The sequence below is a fragment of the Mesocricetus auratus genome, unplaced genomic scaffold (genome assembly GCF_017639785.1).
Source record: "Mesocricetus auratus isolate SY011 unplaced genomic scaffold, BCM_Maur_2.0 contig_9871_pilon_obj, whole genome shotgun sequence".
Lineage (NCBI taxonomy): Eukaryota > Metazoa > Chordata > Mammalia > Rodentia > Cricetidae > Mesocricetus > Mesocricetus auratus.
The window spans coordinates 22339-40635 of record NW_024431135.1 but is presented as its reverse complement, the minus strand read 5'-3'; the positions used below and the strand labels follow the sequence as shown (position 1 = coordinate 40635).

Sequence of the window (18297 nt, the reverse complement as noted above, 5' to 3'; positions counted from 1 at the left end):
ACAATGAAGGCCTAGGGAGGGAGGGTCTGGGAAAACCCTATTAATCTGGGAGATCCAGGTGTGACCTGGCCCTGTAGACAGCACAGATCACCAAGCCGTAAACAACATCCACTCCCAACCTTCTAGTTGGCAGACAGATGTACTCATCTGTTCTGTTGAAGAGTCAAGCCTGTGTGCTTAACATTCCTGGTGCCCACAGCGCTCCCTGCGAGCACAGAGACCCCGATGCCCTCATACAGACGGCATGCCACTTTGTGCGAGTACATTGGGGAATCTCTGCATTTGCCTCCTGTGTGTGTTCCTTGGGTCTTTCCAGGATGCCTGGGTCCCTGAGTTGCTTCTGACAGTGGGTAGGGATTTCACCTGAGTGTGCAGCACGATTCAAGCAGTAAGTGCCCAGACATGGCTCCGGTGACTGCATTGGCCATCAGTGGGTTGGTGTTTGTGATTAGACACCAGTATTGGGCCACTGGGTCTGGGGGCTAGCCCAAGCTTGGCCTATCCTGGGGACAAGAATTCAGCAGAAAGGGCCGAGATTGAGGCCTACGGGGTTGCGGAGAGCTCTGCGTCCTGCCAGAAAAGGAAAGGGACGGGGGACAGAATATGATTGGATGTGGTGATATATATCGGTGTCCCCCTCCTGCGCCTCTTTGCTCCAGCACAGCAAGTGCCAGGACACATGGCCAAAGCCTGTGGAGCCCTGGTCCATGTTTCCATTGCTGTCATGAAATTCTTCTCGGTGTCTTTACTGTGCACGCCAACATTTCAGGAGTCCTGCCCAGCCCAGCCCAGCAAGGCCCCAAGCCATGTCAACCAAGGAAGAGAAAGACATGGAGAGGAGTGCCAAGCGCCCAAGGGTTGATCCAAATCTCCCATCAGATGACTCCCAGAACCCAGATGCCATCATGCCCGGTAACAACTGATATGGGGCATATGTGGCTGTGCCTAACCAAGGGGATATTCTACTACTCCTTGACAGGTGGAGCACAGGGCTGGCCTGGTACTAACCAGGTCATCCTATGGGGCTCCAGGGGTAGGGTGTGGCGGGGGGGATTCAGGTGCTGAGATCTGATTCTCAAGCATGTTCTGGGTTTCTGTCCCCAACTGATGTTCTCACCCCATGGCGGAAGTACAAGGCTCACAGGGCCATTGGTCCTGGCCAGCATGCCTCTGAAGAAGTCCATGGGTCACGGTGAACTTCCTTGAAAGTCTTGCACAAATACATGTACCTGCTATCCCCAGACACTGGCTGAGCTGAATTTCACCTGAGTGGGGGGTAGGGGGTGGGGGATGGGAGGTGGGGGATGGGGTGGAGGGTGGGCATTGGTTCCTGGAAGACTACTTTGACACTGTTGTTGCAACAGGCACGGGCTCAGCCAACCCAGAGTGGAGCTGTTTCCCGTGGCACCCGTGTGGGGTGATTGTTCATTCACAAAGGTGTTCCCTTTCTTCTCAATGCAGCAAAGAATCCAGCAGTTGATACCAGTGAGGTGGGCAGCTGTTACTCAGGATCAGATGTGCAAGAGGCGAGGTGATGTCTTAAAGGAAATTTGACCTGCCCCAGGAGGTGGTGTCAGTGTGGTTTTATGCAGGCATACAAAGAAAATTATGTCCTTGGCTGGAAGATGGATCCAAACAGAGAGTTTGGTGTTAAGTGAAAGCAGCCAGCACCTAAGAGACTACAGTCACCTGTTTTCCCTCTGAGGATCCTAGATTATAAAGCAGGTCCATACAAGGAGAAAACCCAAGCCCAGAAGGGAGACTGGGGAGAGGTGGGCAAAGGCTTGGGGAGCAGACGCTGACTCTGGAGGTTGAATATGGTCACGTGGTATGGAAGTTGAAGAGAGGCTTGTCTGGGTGATAGAGCAGGCCTAGCAGGAGGGCACTGAGGAAGGATGAGAATGAATATGGCTGATGGCTGGAGTGCACGACACATGGGTGAGTACGCCTTTATGAACCCCATCGCTGCCGTACAGTGAATGGATTCTGGTAAGCATTTAGTACAAAACCCCTATACTGCCACAACATAACAGGAAGTCACTGCCTGAGGAGTGGAGACACTTTTCATGGAGCTTTTATCTGCCTGAAGTTGGGCAGGGAATGCCGGGGAGGCAGTTGTCACAGTCATCCAACACCCAGCCTGAGGTTGGTTTCCTGGGGATACAGGTGACTATGAATCACCCATGCTCCAGCAAGCAGCCCTTGCCCATGTGCCCGTATGAACCTGCAGCGAACTCAGTTGGTTCACCATGAATACATGAAGGAAGGAATTAAAAACAGTGACCCAAAGAGGGGAACATCCGGCTTTCCCCCACATAAGTGCTAGTCTCTGCAAAACCACATGCCTCACCTTTCTTTCAAAGCAAACTTTGGATGTTTGTCTCCACTTAAGTATTCTTGTGTGCGTTTTCCACAGGGAGCCTGTTCAGAAGAGGACACAGGATTTCAAAGGTGTGTTTGAGCAGATGTTGCTATCCCAGAGCTCTCTCTCCGAGCCCACAACTTACTCGTGGTGAGAGAACCTGGGCACCAGCCAACAGGACTCTCTGTTAGAGTTCCATGGCACAGAGGGTTTTGTTTTCGTTTTCCTTTTTGCTCTTGTTTTTTGTGGAAGGGTATATTGCCATTTGTCCTCCTGGGGTGTGAGGGTGTGGGGGTGGCGGTGGTGGGTACCACTAGCTTGACCTTAGCTAGCTGCTCTGAACAGGGTGCTGGGGTAGCTTTCACTGAGTCAGTGGGGAGTGTTTCCTGCTTCCTGCATTGATTGCTGAAGAGTGTTACTAGAGATGATGGCAAGCACATAAATCTCTGCTTTTTATCTTACTGCACCAGTGGTATGTCACATTTCAACAACTGTTTTTCACATTCTGAATCAAGTCATTTTTCTGGGTTTCTGAAGTCGCTCTCCTCCAGGAAGCCCTGCCAAAGAGGGCATGGAATACAGCCTGAGGGCCAAATGTGAATCTCTGAGCCTGTCAGGGAATGTCAAAGGCAGCCACGCTGTGGCCGTGGAACAAAAGTGTGTGTGTGTGTGTGATAGCATGCAAACATCATGCATGCCACACGAGCTCGCTCTCTGTCTTCAACGGTAACCAAGTCAGTGTAACCACACTCCACCCTCCAAGCTGAGGCAGCTTTTATTCACTTGTGTAGGCGGTCCTCAAAGAGCATTACTAGAGAGGCATCGTCAATTCTTAGGCAGCGTATAGAGTCAATTCATACAAGCCAGGGTGTCTGACTTCTGACAGCATTGCGCTTCCTGATACAGAGGAGCTGCTGCTTAGGCTCTCAGGTATCCAGAAAATGGTTTGTCAGTGGCGGTCACTCGTCAAAGCACGATGCCCCCATGCCTGTATGCCTAGCACTTAGGAAGTGGAGGGAGGAGAATCGGGAACTGGAGGTCACCCTCACTTGCCTCTCAGGTTTGAGACCAGCCTGGGCTACTCGTGACCTGGTCTATAATTAAAAAAAAATACAGCGAAGAGCAAAATGGACAGAGGATCTATAGATACTCTTACTGCTCTGTAGGAGATGTGTCAGGGATGAAAACGTGCCTCTTCCTCCGGATAATTGGTTAACGTGATACCATTTCCTTTCTCGTATAAGGTAGCATTATCCAGTCCCTTCTGGCAAAGAGGAAGCAGTTTGAAAAGGACATAAATGCCTCTTTCCGAAGCCTGAACAAAAACCTGCAGAGTATTTTCAGAACCCAACAGAAGTCAAGGTAGAGTTCCGACCCTCTGTAAAATTAGACCCGTACAACTTTTCCTCTTCCTTGCACAGTCACTCCTGCCTGCCATGGTGACCCTGCACAGAGTGGAATTGCTAATGGGACCTATGTAGCAATGTATTGTCTCTGTGAGCTAGCCATGCTCATAGCTGGCAGCATCCCCCTTTTACATAGCTGAGATGTGTTAGCTGCCAGGTGGGCAAGAGAACAATCTCTCCCCTATCAAGTAGCAAGGCAGATAACTTTCTGTAGGGAAGGACAGTCTTCTAGGGTCTAGAAAACGGTACCTATTAGGAGATACCACCCCTGCTCCTTTTGGTAAATTGTTGTGCCCGTGTGGGGAAAGGATCCTATGCGTTCTTCTTGTCTGTAAGTGACATAGGATGAAGGGTATGTTGCCTTCACAATATGGGCTTTGACTCTCAGAATCTATAGGTTACTCCATTAGGGAAGCGAAGATGAGTCTAGTTTTAAGTCAGAAATGCAATCTTGGGAATGGTGTGCATCAGAGCATCCTAGGTGTTTGAGAGGGAAGACACGTGAAATGACATCACTGGTAGCTAATTAAAGCAAAATTCTTCAGGGTTGGGATCACATTTCTCCTGCCTCTCAAGAGTCGCTTAAATCCCCTTTCTCTTTTGCTCCTGGCTCTTGTTTCAAAAGGATGAGTGTGTGTGTTATTGCCTTGGCCTCACGCGGTGTGACAAAGCTCAGGAATTGATACTGTGTTTTACAGGCAGGAACTTCACTCCATGCACTCACAGATATTTGAGTCCCTGTATCACAAGTGGCTGGACGAGGTGGGGAGAGCAAGGGAGCAAGAAGACCACCTCAACGTGAGTGTTGCTCTTGGCTTGGAATAGATCCGCTGTGCCCCTTCCCAAAGTGGCAGGGCTTCAGTGCAGCAGGTCTCGAGGGACAGGACAGGACAGGACAGGAGCATGAGGGAGACGAGGAGGGTGGTGGATGTGGCCTGGAGGGGCTGGCCGTCCTCTCTGGCTTGCTTCTTTTTCTGTGAGGGGAGGTGTGTTCATGGGTTAGGAGCCAGCATAGGAGTGAGGCTGAGTGGACACTGCCTGAAGAGTGCAGGAGAAGGTATGGGCTTGTATGCTCAGAGGGAGCCCTTTGTGATCCACACAGTGCAGCTGCAAAACAGTACAGGACAGACGGGGTGGAAGTGGGGTGGGGTCCCGGGTAGCCTTCTGACACAGTGGTCAGGGAGGCAGAGGGAGAGCAGTCAGTGTGGCTGTGCCGGAGCAGGTGGAGGCTTGGCGTTCGTGGACGCCGAGCAGCGCTGTCTTTGAGGGATCTTTCATCCTGATGGAGGACAGAACCATACTGCCAAAGGCCCTGCCTTCCAAAGGTGGGGAAGCAGCGCCTGGGATCAGGGGGGACATGGAGGCAGCTTTCAGTCTGGCGGCCAGGAGCATGTCCTCTGAACGCCACTGATGGGGATGCAGCCACAGTCCTGACACCTGTGAAAGCCCGGGGGCATAATTAACCTCCCTGCCTCAGTTTCCTAGGAGTCAAAGCAGACCTGTGAAGAATCCATACCTTTCTAGATTTTGTGTATTGAGTGGTTTCATTTTTTACATGTTGCTATGGAATGTTTGACCTCGTGAGCTGATGTGTGTTTGCCATTTGTCTTCGAGGCCCTTCTTATTTGGGTGGTAATGTAGTTGATGGAATGTCTCAATCTGGGGAATGACTGATTGGTGAGGATGATTAGGTCAAACCTCTTTCTATTCTTCCTTTTTGGAAAGAAGGGCTTCCTTGGAAGCTAATGTGTCCTCATCATATTAAAAAATATGTTATGGCCAGGCAGTGGTGGCACACGCCTTGAATCCCAGCACTCGGGAGACAGAGACAGGCGGGTCTTTGTGAGTTCGAGGCCGGCTGGTCCGACAGCCTCCAAAACAATACAGAGAAACCCTGTCTCGTAAAACCAAATAAATAAATAAAAATATTTTATGTAAACAAAGGAATTCTTTGTACTTAATTTTGGTAAGGTGAGGAGCCACAGATTATTAGGTGGGTCTTATTGACAATTTCAAAATAATTATTTCATAGGATTTTTGCACAGGCCTGACAAGACTATCGCAATCTGTGACTGGTCAGACCATGGTACGTTGCTTTTGGCATTGAAGGCCATTTCTTCAATCTTGTTCATCACGAGTGTCACAACACAAAGCGTCAAGGGATCAGTTCCTGTAAGCAGGGCTGGATGTTCATTTTTACTGACATTTTTTCATTGATTTCCTCTATTTCAGCGTATAGCTCAGCAACAGATGAAGATCTTACAGAAAGCTATAGAGGATCATGAAACCAAGATTGAAAACGCTAAAGATCTATGCAATGCATTTTTGAAGGTCTGGTAGAGTGCACTCGTTGACAGAACACACCCTCATGTCACACCATGTGTCTATAAAAGCAGAAGACAGATTGGCCCTTTCTCAGTTTGTGGGAGAAGCAATTAGTTTTGAAAACTGTGATCACACTCTCCTTGGAATATTTTCCCACACATAGGAGAAATGCTATGGTTTGTTTAGCTTGGGAAGCTGATGACAGGGTTGGGGACAGTGTTCTAGCACGGAAGCCGATGACTGGAAATCTGCTTAGAAAGGAGCACACTGCATCGCAGTGATGAGTTATTGACCTCTATCTGATTTCAATGGAAATCACCAAGTCTGGGATACTTCTGGTGTTCTTTGACTTGTTTTGATTGGACAGGCCAGCGAAATAAGTAAAAGGACAAGGGCACTTTTAATTTTCTTTCAGGTTCAGTGTTTTTGCAGACTTCTGACATTAGCATTGTACTTGATTATTTATTGGTGGCCATGCATTTCAGCAGCTCCCCTGCTGATGTAGGGAATGAAAAAGCTGGTAGAGGATTAACCCTCTTTGAATTGAGGGCTTGGATCTGGCAATTGTACTGTTACTGAAGCTCCTGGTGCTAAGTGACACCTACATACCCAGGAGTTGAAGCAGCCCTTCAATGGGAATTCTTTTTGATGCTCATTAAAATAGATTATGAAATATCTCTCCTCAGATCTGATTCAGATGCCTTAACTAAAGTGCTCAGTGTGTCATAGTAAACTAAGTGTTTTCAGGGTGCCGGCGAGAAGCTAGGTCTGTTTTTGCTGAGCAAGCATGAGTTCACCAGATAGTACCCTAGCGAATATCCCTAGCAGCCATGTGTAGTCCAGGCATGGCGCCATTCCCCTATGGCCCCAGAGAAGTGAGGCTAGAGACATAAAGGATCCCTGGGGCTTGTGGGACCACCATTCCAGCCAAATTGGAAAACTCTGTGTTTAGTGAGACACACTGCCTCAAAAAGTAATGTGGTGAGCGGTTCAGGACGGTACACGGACACCCTAGCACACATGTAGGTATGCCAACACGTACACGTGAAGGACATGACCTTGAGTTATTTTAATGACCTCTGGTCTCCACACTCAAGCACACATCCATGCACACCCTCCTGCACACAGCCATGCACACAGAAAAGTAAAACTGAATTTTCAAGACCCCGGGAGCCCTCTGCATACATCCAGTCCTTTAGGAAGAGCTTAAGAAAAGGGGACATGCAGCTTGAATGCAGATAAATACTGCTTGGGAGCTGGTTGAAAGAACCGACCAGAAAGGCTTGCTTCCGACTGAGTGCTCAGTGTGAGCAGCACCACAGAAGGAGCCTTGTGCCTGGACCTCTCTGGCTTCCCAGATGATCCCTGCCCTTCTGCCCTGTGCCCTTCTGCCTCTCCCACTCTCTAGATCGCCCTCTGCCTCTCCATCCCAGGCTTCCCTCCTTTCCTAGTCCTGGGCTCTGCCTCTGAGGGACTGGTGTCCTCAAACATGGAGTTTCCCTCTTCCAGATTTCCCGGTGGCCTTCCTTCTCAATTCTCTCTGTTCCCTGTGTCCTCTGAGCAACTGCCGCTCCCATCCCCCCTCTACACACACACACACACACACACACACTCTCCCTCTTGGAGGCTTCACCAGCTGCTTGCTTCCCTCCTCCCAGTGCACCAGCTTCCCATGAAGCGACTCCCATTCCTTGTTCATGCTCTGCTTCTGTTCTTTGCCCAGAACGCTTCCCGTGTCTTGCCTTCCCCAAGGAGACCCTATGTTTTTACTGCTTGGCTTCACCATTTGTGTCCTTTTCAGCCGAGAGTGCTCAGCACGTTCCCCTTCCATACTCATTTCCAGCTGGTATGCATGTTGTCGGTTCCTAAGATGTTCTGGGCCCTGGGAATGGGGCAGAGACCTGACAGGCGTTTTGCAATGTTTGGACAGAGGGCGACACAGTTTCTTTCTCCTCTGTATCCACCAATGCTGGGTTCTTTGAGGGATCATAGGGGTTTGAATCCTCACTGAAGCTTTTCTTAGATTGAAGGGTTGGGTTGTGGGATTGCATACTGTGTCTTCCTCTATGAAAATCACATTCCACGGACATGTGGAATGGCTCCTCCCTCTGAGATACCTTGGTGGCAGGGGTGGGGGAGTGGGGAGTTGGGGGGTAGGGCCTGTCTCCAACGGGGGCCTGTGCCTCGTTCTCCATGTGTGCTCCCTGTGACCTTTTAACTGATCCTCTACCCATTTTCTGAGATGAGTGCCTTAACTGTTCTGTCCCACAATGATTCTGCCTTAAAATGTGCCCCTGGAACTTTTTGTGGGGTTGCCATTTAGGATTGCACAAAGTCACCACTGTTCTTTCTTAACTTTGAACTCAGAACAAACGTCCGTTGGATATGCAGAGTTGGTCCTTTTAAAATTAAACGGGGTGAGGTGTCAAGCCAGGTCTTCAGGCTCAAGTAGAGTTTTGTTTGTTTGTTTTTGTTGGTTTGTTTCAGAAAGCCAAGGACTTGCATGAACATCGCAAAGCTTTTGTTGGTGGTGAACGAAGTGAAGTGAAGAAAGAAATCTCCAAGGCTCAGGAAAGAGTTATCATGGAAACTGTAAGCCATGTGTCTGTCATGCTGTGTGCCTCGCGGAATGGCTTCCTACGGGCAGAGATGAAATAATGATTCCCCAACTCTCCATTTTCAAACAGCAAGAGCAAGATGTGTCTGTCGTTGAAACGTACCTTCAATCCCTGGTCGTTGACTGCCCTGAAGAAACCATCTGAGGCTCAGGAAGAGGACGCACAGGGAGCATGGGCCTTGCTAATAGGATGCTCGTAGTAGTCAGTGCAGCTAGCTCCTTTCTCTTTACTTGGTTTGTTAGAAGTAAGACTGGGACTCTGTTAACCATTGGCTGAACTCCAGACTGTTCTTAGAGTAGCAGCAGTTAAGTGTGGATCCTCCATCCCCTGACAGCAAAGGAGATACATTCTCCCCACCAGTGGCACTTAAAAATTTGGAAGAAAATACTGTCATTTGATTTTACGATAGGCTTCTTTGGTTTCCCGTCTCTCCCCCAAAGTGAATGTTACCTTACTTATTTCAGGAAGAAATAAATAACGATGGCATTCATTAACCTGTGCATGTTTTCGTTATTCATGAGGTCACAGGGCCGATGCCACTGCAAATGGGCCGTTACAGAAAACCAACCCAACATGTTCACTCAGACTTACTGAGCACAACTCATGTTGTTGTGCTCAAGATGTGCTAAATTGTTAACACGATTCCCACAGCAGAGACAGATCGTAAGGTCCTGGGTTTGAGCTTGCTGTGAGGCTGTGGCATTTCCCAAAGACATTCAGACTCGTTTCCAGGCTGTATTCAACACTGGTTGAAAGGGACCTGCTCTTTCCTTTGGCCGACAACATTTATCGATGAATATCAGCATCAGCGTTTACAGTTTGAGAATTTAACGATGGCTGTTCCCAGGAGCATTTTCTCGAATTATCTTGAGAGTTTAATTTTCATCAAGTCCTTCTACTTGTATGCGTGTGTTTGTCTAACTCTTGAGTCATTCTTTTACTTTTCTCAAGTGCTGGATTTTTTTTTGATGAATCCTTAGAATCTGTTCAGATACTATCTGACCTTTATTTTCATGGGTGTGTACTTGTTGAGTCTTTGTGAGCATGTTCCAAGGGTGTGTTGGTACCCATGAAGGCTGGAAGAGGGGCTCATTTCCAATCTCCAGGTCCCACAACATCAGAACTGACTCCCAAGGCCTGTAGCTGACTTATGTGTGCACCCTGTTGTGGTGATATATTACTAACGATTTATTAAAGCTTGCCTGAGTGTACAGAAAGCAAAGCTATCCGGGAGCCACAGAACCAGGCAATGGTACTGTACATCTTTAATCCCCGCAGTACGAGGTATAAAAGGAAGAAACAAAGGGTCTCAGGAGAGTTTTACTCTCCAGCCAAGCTGAGGACAGGACAGCCCTTTTGGCCTGAAGTAGAGTAAGATCTATTGACCGGCTGCTTTGCTTTTCTGAGTCTCAGCTTGAAGCTTGAACCCCAACATCTGTCACTTGGTTTTTTTTATTCACTTTACACTCTGTCCCACGTGAGCATGCACACAGACACACGTACATAGATGCACACACAGAGTGGGGCTTGAGTTACAGCTGGTTGTGAGCTACCCAAGGTGGGTGGTGGCTAGCTGAACTGGCGTCTTCTGGAACAAGAGCAGGAGCTCTCGAGGGATGAGTCATCTTTCCAGCCCTGATCAGCATACTTAAAATTGTTTCACCTTTTACCTGGAGTTTGTGAGATAAACTTGTTCTTTGTGCAGATTGCAGGAAAGCGCCTATTGTGGAAAACAAGACCCTTCTGGCAGTGAAGAGAAAAATGATGATCACATTTCCCTGTGCTTCCCTTTCATGTGGCCCTGCTACCATGCTTTGTCCCCCGTTTTCCTGGTGATTTCTTTATAATTGTCCTTGGAAGTGGTATCAGCCTGATGGATTTTACAAAAATATTACACTCTGCGTGTGTGTGTGCCTGTGAGTGTGCGTGTGTGTTTGTATGTGTGTGTGCGTGTGTGTATGTGTAGGACAAGGGTTGATACTGGGTATCTTCTCTCACCCCGTTCTTTTCCAGACAGGATGTGAGATTTATTACTGAACATGATTTACTAGGGTAGATGAGAGCACCACAGTAGAACACCTCAGCAGCACAATGCCCGCCAGTGTCCCGGGGGCCAAGATTGGTGATACATTTGACCCCACAGTCATCAGGGAAGAGCCTCTTTTCAACAACCATGTGTTCAGATCTACCTGTATTCAACTTAGTGAACCCCCATCACTTTGAGATGTACATATAGAGAAAGATGAGAGAGAGAGAGAGAGAGAGAGAGAGAGAGAGAGAGAGAGAGAGAGAGACAGACAGAGGCAGAGAGGGAGGGAGAGACAGAGAGACAGAGACAGAGACAGAGAGAGGGGGGGAGGGAGAGGGAAGTGAAAAAGAACTCAGTGAGGAGGAACAGGGCAAGAAGGTGGGAAGGAGGGACCCAATAACATCACCTGCCCTCTGGCAGCCAGAGAGCTTGAACTTGGTTTTACATAGGGCCTCCCATCAGATGTTCCTTATTCTGAATCGTGAGTCAGGTGGATGTGATGGCCTAGACAATGAGAACCCTGGCCATGGTGACCCGAGACTTTCCTAAGGCACCACGAATACCTGTCTGGAGCCTAGACTGGGGGCAACATTCAGATCAGAGACTTCAAAAGCCATCAGCAAATTGTCTCCAAGGTCCCTTAGGGTAGCCCATAGAGGCCAGAGGGTAAATACACTCCAAAGGAGCTAGCAACCATTGCACACCAGGACCCCGTGAGGAAAGGGAACTACCTGATCATCTTAATGGCTGCAGATTTACCTTATCTTTTAAGACACAGCCCCTCAGTGAACATGGGACTCACTGATTTGGTCAGGCTGAGTGGCCGGAGAGCTTTGGGGATGGATCCATTTGTCTGTCCTCCACCCCAGACTTGCTAGCCCTGGGGTTTAAGAATATTGCTGTGCCAAGGTTTTCCATAGGTGCTAGTGATCTGAACTCAGGTCCTCATGTTTGCACGGCAAACACTTTACCTACTGAGCCGTTGCCTTTGCCCATCTTTAGTTTTATAGTCACTAACATTAGTGTTACAAATGGGCGACATTCATGGTACCATTTCCTCTGTTGTACATATGTGCACAGATGATGTACAGTCTCACCACGCTTACACCTTCTCCCCTACTCTGAGATGTTACATCTCACAGATCTCTTCACAGTGTAAAATGGTCCTACTTTCTGGCCCATGGTTTTCATTTTCAGGATTTTTTGCTGTTGTTGTTGTTGTTTCTTTGATTTTGTTTTTGTTTTCCATGTATTACATGAAAGAGAACATGTTCGACTTGGCATATTTCTCTTACATGGTGTAATGTCCTATTTCATTCATTTGCCTGTGGAGAACAGGCTTTCCTTTTCTTGTCTCTTGAGTGAATGGATATGACATAGCATTAATCTTCATGCTGTCATGTGCTGATGGTCACCCGGGATACTTCATTGAGCTTGTAGATGTCTCCTCTAACTAGAAGGACATGTGTCTTGGTTAGTCTGGGTTGTCAACTTGGCTGGATTGAGAGATGCCTATGGTAAGATTAGGGAAGTTCACTTCTGGTGTGCCTGTTCCAGCATCATTTTCAGAGAGGACTGATTTACAGGAGAGTAAGAGGGGAATGTCCCTCCCTGGGTGTGGATTCTCCATAAAGTAGTCTGGGAGCCCAGGCAGAATTAAAGAAAAGGAAGAGAAAGCCTGACTGGGAAGCCTAGTCCCATCCTTCCTGAAGCAGTGTGTGTAGCACTGTCATCATCACTCATGGCCAACAGAATCCAGAGACGTCCACTGGAGATGCCCAGCAGATGCACACCAGGGAGCTTCCAGGCCTGGATTGGGGCTGCATTACTTATCCTCCTTGAGCAGAGGCTTCCAGCTTGTCAGTTTAGCTAATATGAATTATCCCACTCTCCAGCATGCAGAAAGTCATTTTGAACCACTTACCCAACTGGGTAAGGCATCCAATGAATTCCACCCACCCCAAATTGTTGTGGGGGAGATGTGGTGTGTGTGTGTGTGTGTGTGTGTGTGTGTGTTTGTACACATGTTCATTTTTCTTTTGATTCTATTCACCCAGAGAATCCTGACTTATGCGAGGTTCTCAAGCATGGACCACCAACTGGGTAAGGCATCCAATAAATTCCACCCAATGCATGTACTTGTGTGTGTGTGTGTGTGTGTGTGTGCATGTGTACATTTTCTTTTGATTCTATTCACCTAGAAGAATCCTGACTTATGGGGGTTCCCTCTTAAGCATGTAGTGGCCAAGATTTTAGATATTGTCTGCTATTACATCAATGTGCCAGTTTTTTCTTCCGTACCCACAGTTTTGCTCATTCTAGAGGATCACTCTACTGCAAACCTGTATCTCCAGCCGTCAGTCACCCTGTCATTGGGTAGGTTTTCCATCCTCAGCTAGCACCTCTCCTTTGGGTTTCCCATGATCAGGCACTTGACCCTATTGGAATTCCAGAGATCCTGTCACTGCCTTCCATGTTTGTGTGTTTTCCTTTATTGCTGTCTGCATGTAGTATTCCAAAGAACTTGTGCACAAGCTCTGGCATCTCTTCTCCTGTTTGGTCTATTCTGTTCTCGGGGCTTTCCAGTGACATTTTAAAATCTGACTTATTCAGGCATTTTGGAACTGTTATGCACTTGTGTTTCTCCCTATTCCTGCAGTGCTGAGGAATCAACCCAGAGTGTCAGTCAGAGTAGCTAGGCAACCGTTGTACCACTGAATTACATTCCTGACTGTACTGTATATTTTGTTTCCAACCAGAGTTAATTATAGATGAGGTTTTTTTCCTTTATCTTTCTTTTCTCATTCCTTTCCTTTGTTTTGACCTCTTTCAAAACTAATTATATAAAATATACCAATTAATAGATTTCACTGTGAAAACTTGTGATCATTCCCACACTCACACTTGAATACTTGTTTGTACCTTCTCTTTCCTTCCCATCTCTCCCCATCCTTCAGGCTCCTTTCCCTTGACTTAGAGGTCCCTGTTCATGGGGGTGGTGAGTTCTTCCCTTCCTATGTCAGGATGAGCTTGTGCTCATGGCCACACAAACCTAGGTGGAAACAGCGTATTGTTGGAGGCAAAATGAAGAAGCAGCTAGGAAAACCCAGCCCTGTGTCCTCAGGCAGACCTTGAAAAGTATTGCCAAAATGGAAAGGGGGATCTTAATTTCTACTATTCATTTCATCCTCAAAGGCAGGATCGCCTTAGATGGTGCATGACTGCTCATAAATTGTATTAATCAGATTTTAAATGAGAAGTACAAAAATGAGATGGTGATTAAAGGCATTCTTCTGTACTCTGCTTGATTTTACTATGCAATATGTTTCTTTTGATAATATATCCTCATAGGTTAACTAAATTCAACTGTGTTTCTGAGTGGTGGATGAATTTGTCTTTTTATGTAGGTGCCAAATTATAGTTGGGTTTGATTAAGCAGAATAAAATGTGTTTACACCCAATGAATGTTCTGGCTGTTTGGATATAAATGTCTCAAGGAGTTGCTCCTGTTATAGACAGCTGTGTTCAATGTGATAGGAAAAACTCCATCTTGTATTGAAGATAATGTATGAATTTCCTGGATCGGGTTCACTATTCTTGTGCACTGATATCCTGGGTGGGACAAAGCAGAGAGCCACGGAATAGTTGTCTATGTAATTCTCTGATGGTACTATATATATATATATATATCATCCTCATTGAGTGTATTATCCTGAAAGAGCAAACAAAAGGCAGTCTGTTCATGGCAGGAACACAAACACTTGTGGAGTATTCATAAAATAAGCAGAGTCATTGTCTTCAGTTACATTGGTGTTGGCTAGCCCAGCAGGCTCCAATGGACAGTTCTGAACCTGTGGTCCAATGGATGGGGCTGGATAAACTCAGTCGTGGCTTTGGTGTAATATCTCAGTAGTTAAGACCACTTGCTCTGGCCTTTCGCAACTGCGTCCGCAGCCATGAGATGGGCTAGCTACAGCAGAGGCTGCTCTCTAGCATCCTCCGCTGTGGTAAAGAAGGTCTGGCGGACCCCAATGAGACCACGCCACCGCCAACTCCCCTGTCAGCAGATACGAAAGCTGATTAAAAGATGGGCTGATCATTCGCTCTCCGTGACTGTCCATTCCGGCCCGGTGCCGGAAAACACTCTTGCCTCGCAGGAAGGGCAGGCATATGGGCATAGGCAAGTGGAAGGGCATACCAATGCCAGAATGCCCGAGAAGGTGCTCCTGGATGCGAAGGATGCGGGATCCTGCGTCGACTTCTCAGGAGATACCGTGAATCCAAGAAGATTGACTGCCATATGTACCACAGCCTATACCTGAAGGTCAGTGAATGTTTAAAACAAGTGATTCTCATGGAGCACATCCACAAGCTGAAGGCAGACAAGGCCCGCAAGAAGCTCCTGGCTGACCAGGCTGAGGCTTGCAGTCTAAGACCAAGGGAAGCACGAAGCACAGGAGAGCGCTCCAGGCCAAGAAGGAGAAGATCATCAAGACTGCCTGCCCAAGGAGGAAGAGACCAAGAAATAAAGCTCCTCATGTCTGTACATAGGGCCGTCGTGTGGCCTCAGGTGGATCATTAAAATAATAAGTAAAAACAACAACAACAAAAAAAGAACACTTGCTCTGTGAGTATGAGGCCCTGAGTTCAAAGCCCCAGAACCTTTGTAGAAATACAGACATGGCCGCATGTGCCTGTAACTCTAGAGTGGGAGACAGGGTAAATCCCAATAGGACAGTGACCAGGCAGCCTAGACGAAACATCTGGCTTTTGGTTCATTTGAACGACCTTTCAAGGTAATAAATGGCAAAGCTATAGAGATGCCAAGCGAGGTCCTGCTTTAGCCACTGCATGCATATCAGGCATCCATGCATTAAATACACAATACACACATGTGAGAAAGGAAAACTCAGTGGGTCAGAGCACAAAAGGTCATGAAAGTGGGAATCGAATTTGCAGGGCGCTTTGGAGCTTACGGGATTCACAGGGAGATAAAAGCAGGTTGGATCAGAGTAATCAGAACATGTCAGGAATTGTCAAAAAAAAAACTCAACCCAATTTAACAGACAATGATTGATCCTGAATTGCGTAGAGATAAGATGTGCTAAGTGACTTGTCTGCCGTCTCGGGAGAAAGAAATACTGTTAAGACCACATCGGTCTACGTCACTGTCCATTTCCCCTTGGAATATTTTAGTTGCCATTTCATCATCCTCCATCATTAGTGTTGGCGAGGGCAAGTCTGTTGTGCTTTGGAAGCACTTTCTTCATATTGTGATGGAATATCACACTGTTCATCACTATCATTTGGAGGCAGAAACTTTATCTAGACTGTTCTCTTCAGATTACAACTTTGAATATGAAGTTAGCCATGGATGCAGATTGTGGTGGTTTGGACAAGATTGGCCACCATAGGCTCATATATTTGAACGCCTGGAGAGTGGCATGTAATAGGTGTGGCCTTGTTGGAAAAAGTGTGTCTCTGACTATGGGCGTTGGTGTTTCAAAAGCTCAAGCCAGGACCGGTGTCTGTCTCTTTTCCTGCTACGTGCAGATCCAGAGGTAGAACTGTCAGCTGCTCCTCCAGCACCACGTCTGCCTGCAAGTTGCCATGCTCCCTGCCATGATCATAATGAGCCAAACCTCTGAAATGGTAAACCAGTTCCAATTAAGTGATTTCCTTTATAGGAGTTGCTGGGTCTCTTTGAAGCAATAAAACCTAAGACAGAGATCAAGCCAAGAAACAGACAGAAAACCTCTCTTGGCATCAGGCTTAGCTTCTGAGGAGTCCATTGTGCCAGAGACTGAAGTGGTAGGGCTTTATGCGGTGGTTCAGGAGGGAAGGTAGACGGTATGAGCTTAGAGGACCAAGAAGGATGGTGGAGGTGGCCATCCTCTCTGGAACTACTGTGCTATAAGTCACTGCAGAGAGCCTAGGAGCATACAGAAGTTTCAGCAAAAGAGAGGCAGGGGTGGCAGGCGTGGCAGGGACATAGGTGAGACATGGTACTGTTGAAGGAGACCCCCATACCCTGGATTAGGCATAAGCCCCCCCAAACACTTATTTTCACAGAGCGATCCCTTATTAGTCTCAGAAGAAAAGTTAAAGTGGCTGCTTTCTGACTCGGGTAGAAGAACAGCAGCAGATGACCCTACAGGTGTAATTGCTAAGAGGAGGAGAACGGGAGGCCTGTGCTAGAATGGGCTAGGATGCAGTGGTAAAGGAGATAGGGACAAGGGAGAAGGGGAAGGGGTGTTTCTTCCAGACGGAAAAAGAACAGCCTCTGGACAGAGGGAGACCGATGTAGCGCAGAAGAAATGGTGGATTATAAAGGTAAAGGGGGAAACCTCGTGTTAGGGTGAGGTGTTAATTTTAATTGGGCATGTTAATTAGGTGAGTCAAAGTGAGCTTCTGATAACTGGACCTTGGTAGTTAGCTTCAGGAGGAGGAAATGGATGGTCAAATAAGGAAATAGACCTTGGTGGCAGTCTTTGGGAATGCAATCCAACAGTCTTTAGAAAGGCATTGGGAGTGGGAGAGACGGGGCAAGACCTGCCAGAGCCATACCACGCACAAGCTGGGCCAGAGTCCCTCCAGTCATCAATGTTGGTACCTGCGCCGCAGAGATCACTCTCAAAATGGCACCTGTGGAGAGTCTTTAAACCAGTGGTTCACAACCTCTGGACCTTGGCCCCTGGGCAGGGGTGTCTAAAGACCCTCTCACAGGGGCTGCCTAAGGCAATCAGAAAACACAGATATTTACATTAAGATTCACAACAGTAACAACACAACATTGCTATGAAGTAGCAATGAAAACAGTTTTATGGTTAGGTGTCACCACAACATGAGGAACTGTATTGAAGGGCTGCAGCATTAGGAAGGTTGAGAAGGTTCAGAAACGCTGCTTTAAACGCTCAAAGCCCACCTCCAGTGACACATCTCCTTCCACGAGGCCACGCTTCCTAAGCTTCTCCAAATAGCCCCACAGACTCGGGAAGGAGAAACAAAATGTCTGAGACTACGGAGGTGCATCTCATTTTGACTTCCACGGCCCTAATGCAGCTGAAGGCAAATTGCAGCTATGAACCAGACCTCAGCATGAGGGACCAGGCGGGGAGATATACCGTACAAAGCCTGCCCAAAGACTAGTACGTGTTGCCTGCTGGTCCCTGCTTCATGCATGCATGTGCATGGTGGACAGGCTGCATCCTGACTCATCCTCTTTTCACCGGGAAAACCTGGTGACTCCCTTTTCTTGACTACATTTCCCAGAATCCTCCTCGACTCCTAGTCCCACCCATCTTTCTTCCCTGTTGGCCAACAGTGCTTTATTTATCAACACGTACACAGAAGGGCTTCTCCCATCAATGGGGAATGTTCTTCTGTGTATAAGTTTGTAACGAAAGGGTCGAATCGCGCCGCCAACCACACCCACATTGGGCATGACTAGAGACAGTGCGGTGAACTATTCCACTAGCCAGGCCCACTTTTGTGCTTGGCTATAGGCATGTACGGAAGAAGGAATAAAAGACCAAGCAACAGAGCCTCTCGCCCTCA

At 47.5% G+C, this 18297-nt stretch overlaps 1 protein-coding gene, 1 non-coding gene and 1 pseudogene across 4 annotated transcripts; 2 read left to right on the top strand and 1 right to left on the bottom strand.

Moving 5' to 3' along the window:
* Positions 1–660: 660 nt before the first annotated feature.
* Positions 661–9201, top strand: LOC121138159 (X-linked lymphocyte-regulated protein 5C-like). 3 transcript variants are annotated; one of them, XM_040740959.1, is made up of 9 exons: positions 661–912; positions 1462–1531; positions 2417–2451; positions 3607–3724; positions 4467–4566; positions 5801–5854; positions 6001–6099; positions 8581–8685; positions 8781–9201. In XM_040740959.1, exons 1-9 carry the CDS (start codon positions 807–809, stop codon positions 8853–8855), a joined length of 762 nt encoding a protein of 253 aa, XP_040596893.1. In that variant the 5' UTR covers positions 661–806; the 3' UTR covers positions 8856–9201. The 3 variants fall into 3 exon arrangements, with proteins under 3 accessions (XP_040596893.1, XP_040596894.1, XP_040596895.1); XM_040740960.1 differs by lacking the exon at positions 5801–5854 and having other exon boundaries at positions 665–912; XM_040740961.1 differs by lacking the exons at positions 5801–5854; positions 6001–6099 and having other exon boundaries at positions 666–912.
* Positions 9202–11362: 2161 nt separating this feature from the next.
* On the bottom strand, positions 11363–11493 carry LOC121138160. Its single transcript, XR_005875341.1, has one exon. It is a non-coding gene; the product is annotated as a small nucleolar RNA SNORA70 (small nucleolar RNA).
* Positions 11494–14701: 3208 nt separating this feature from the next.
* LOC121138158 lies at positions 14702–15269 on the top strand (annotated as a pseudogene).
* Positions 15270–18297: the final 3028 nt, after the last annotated feature.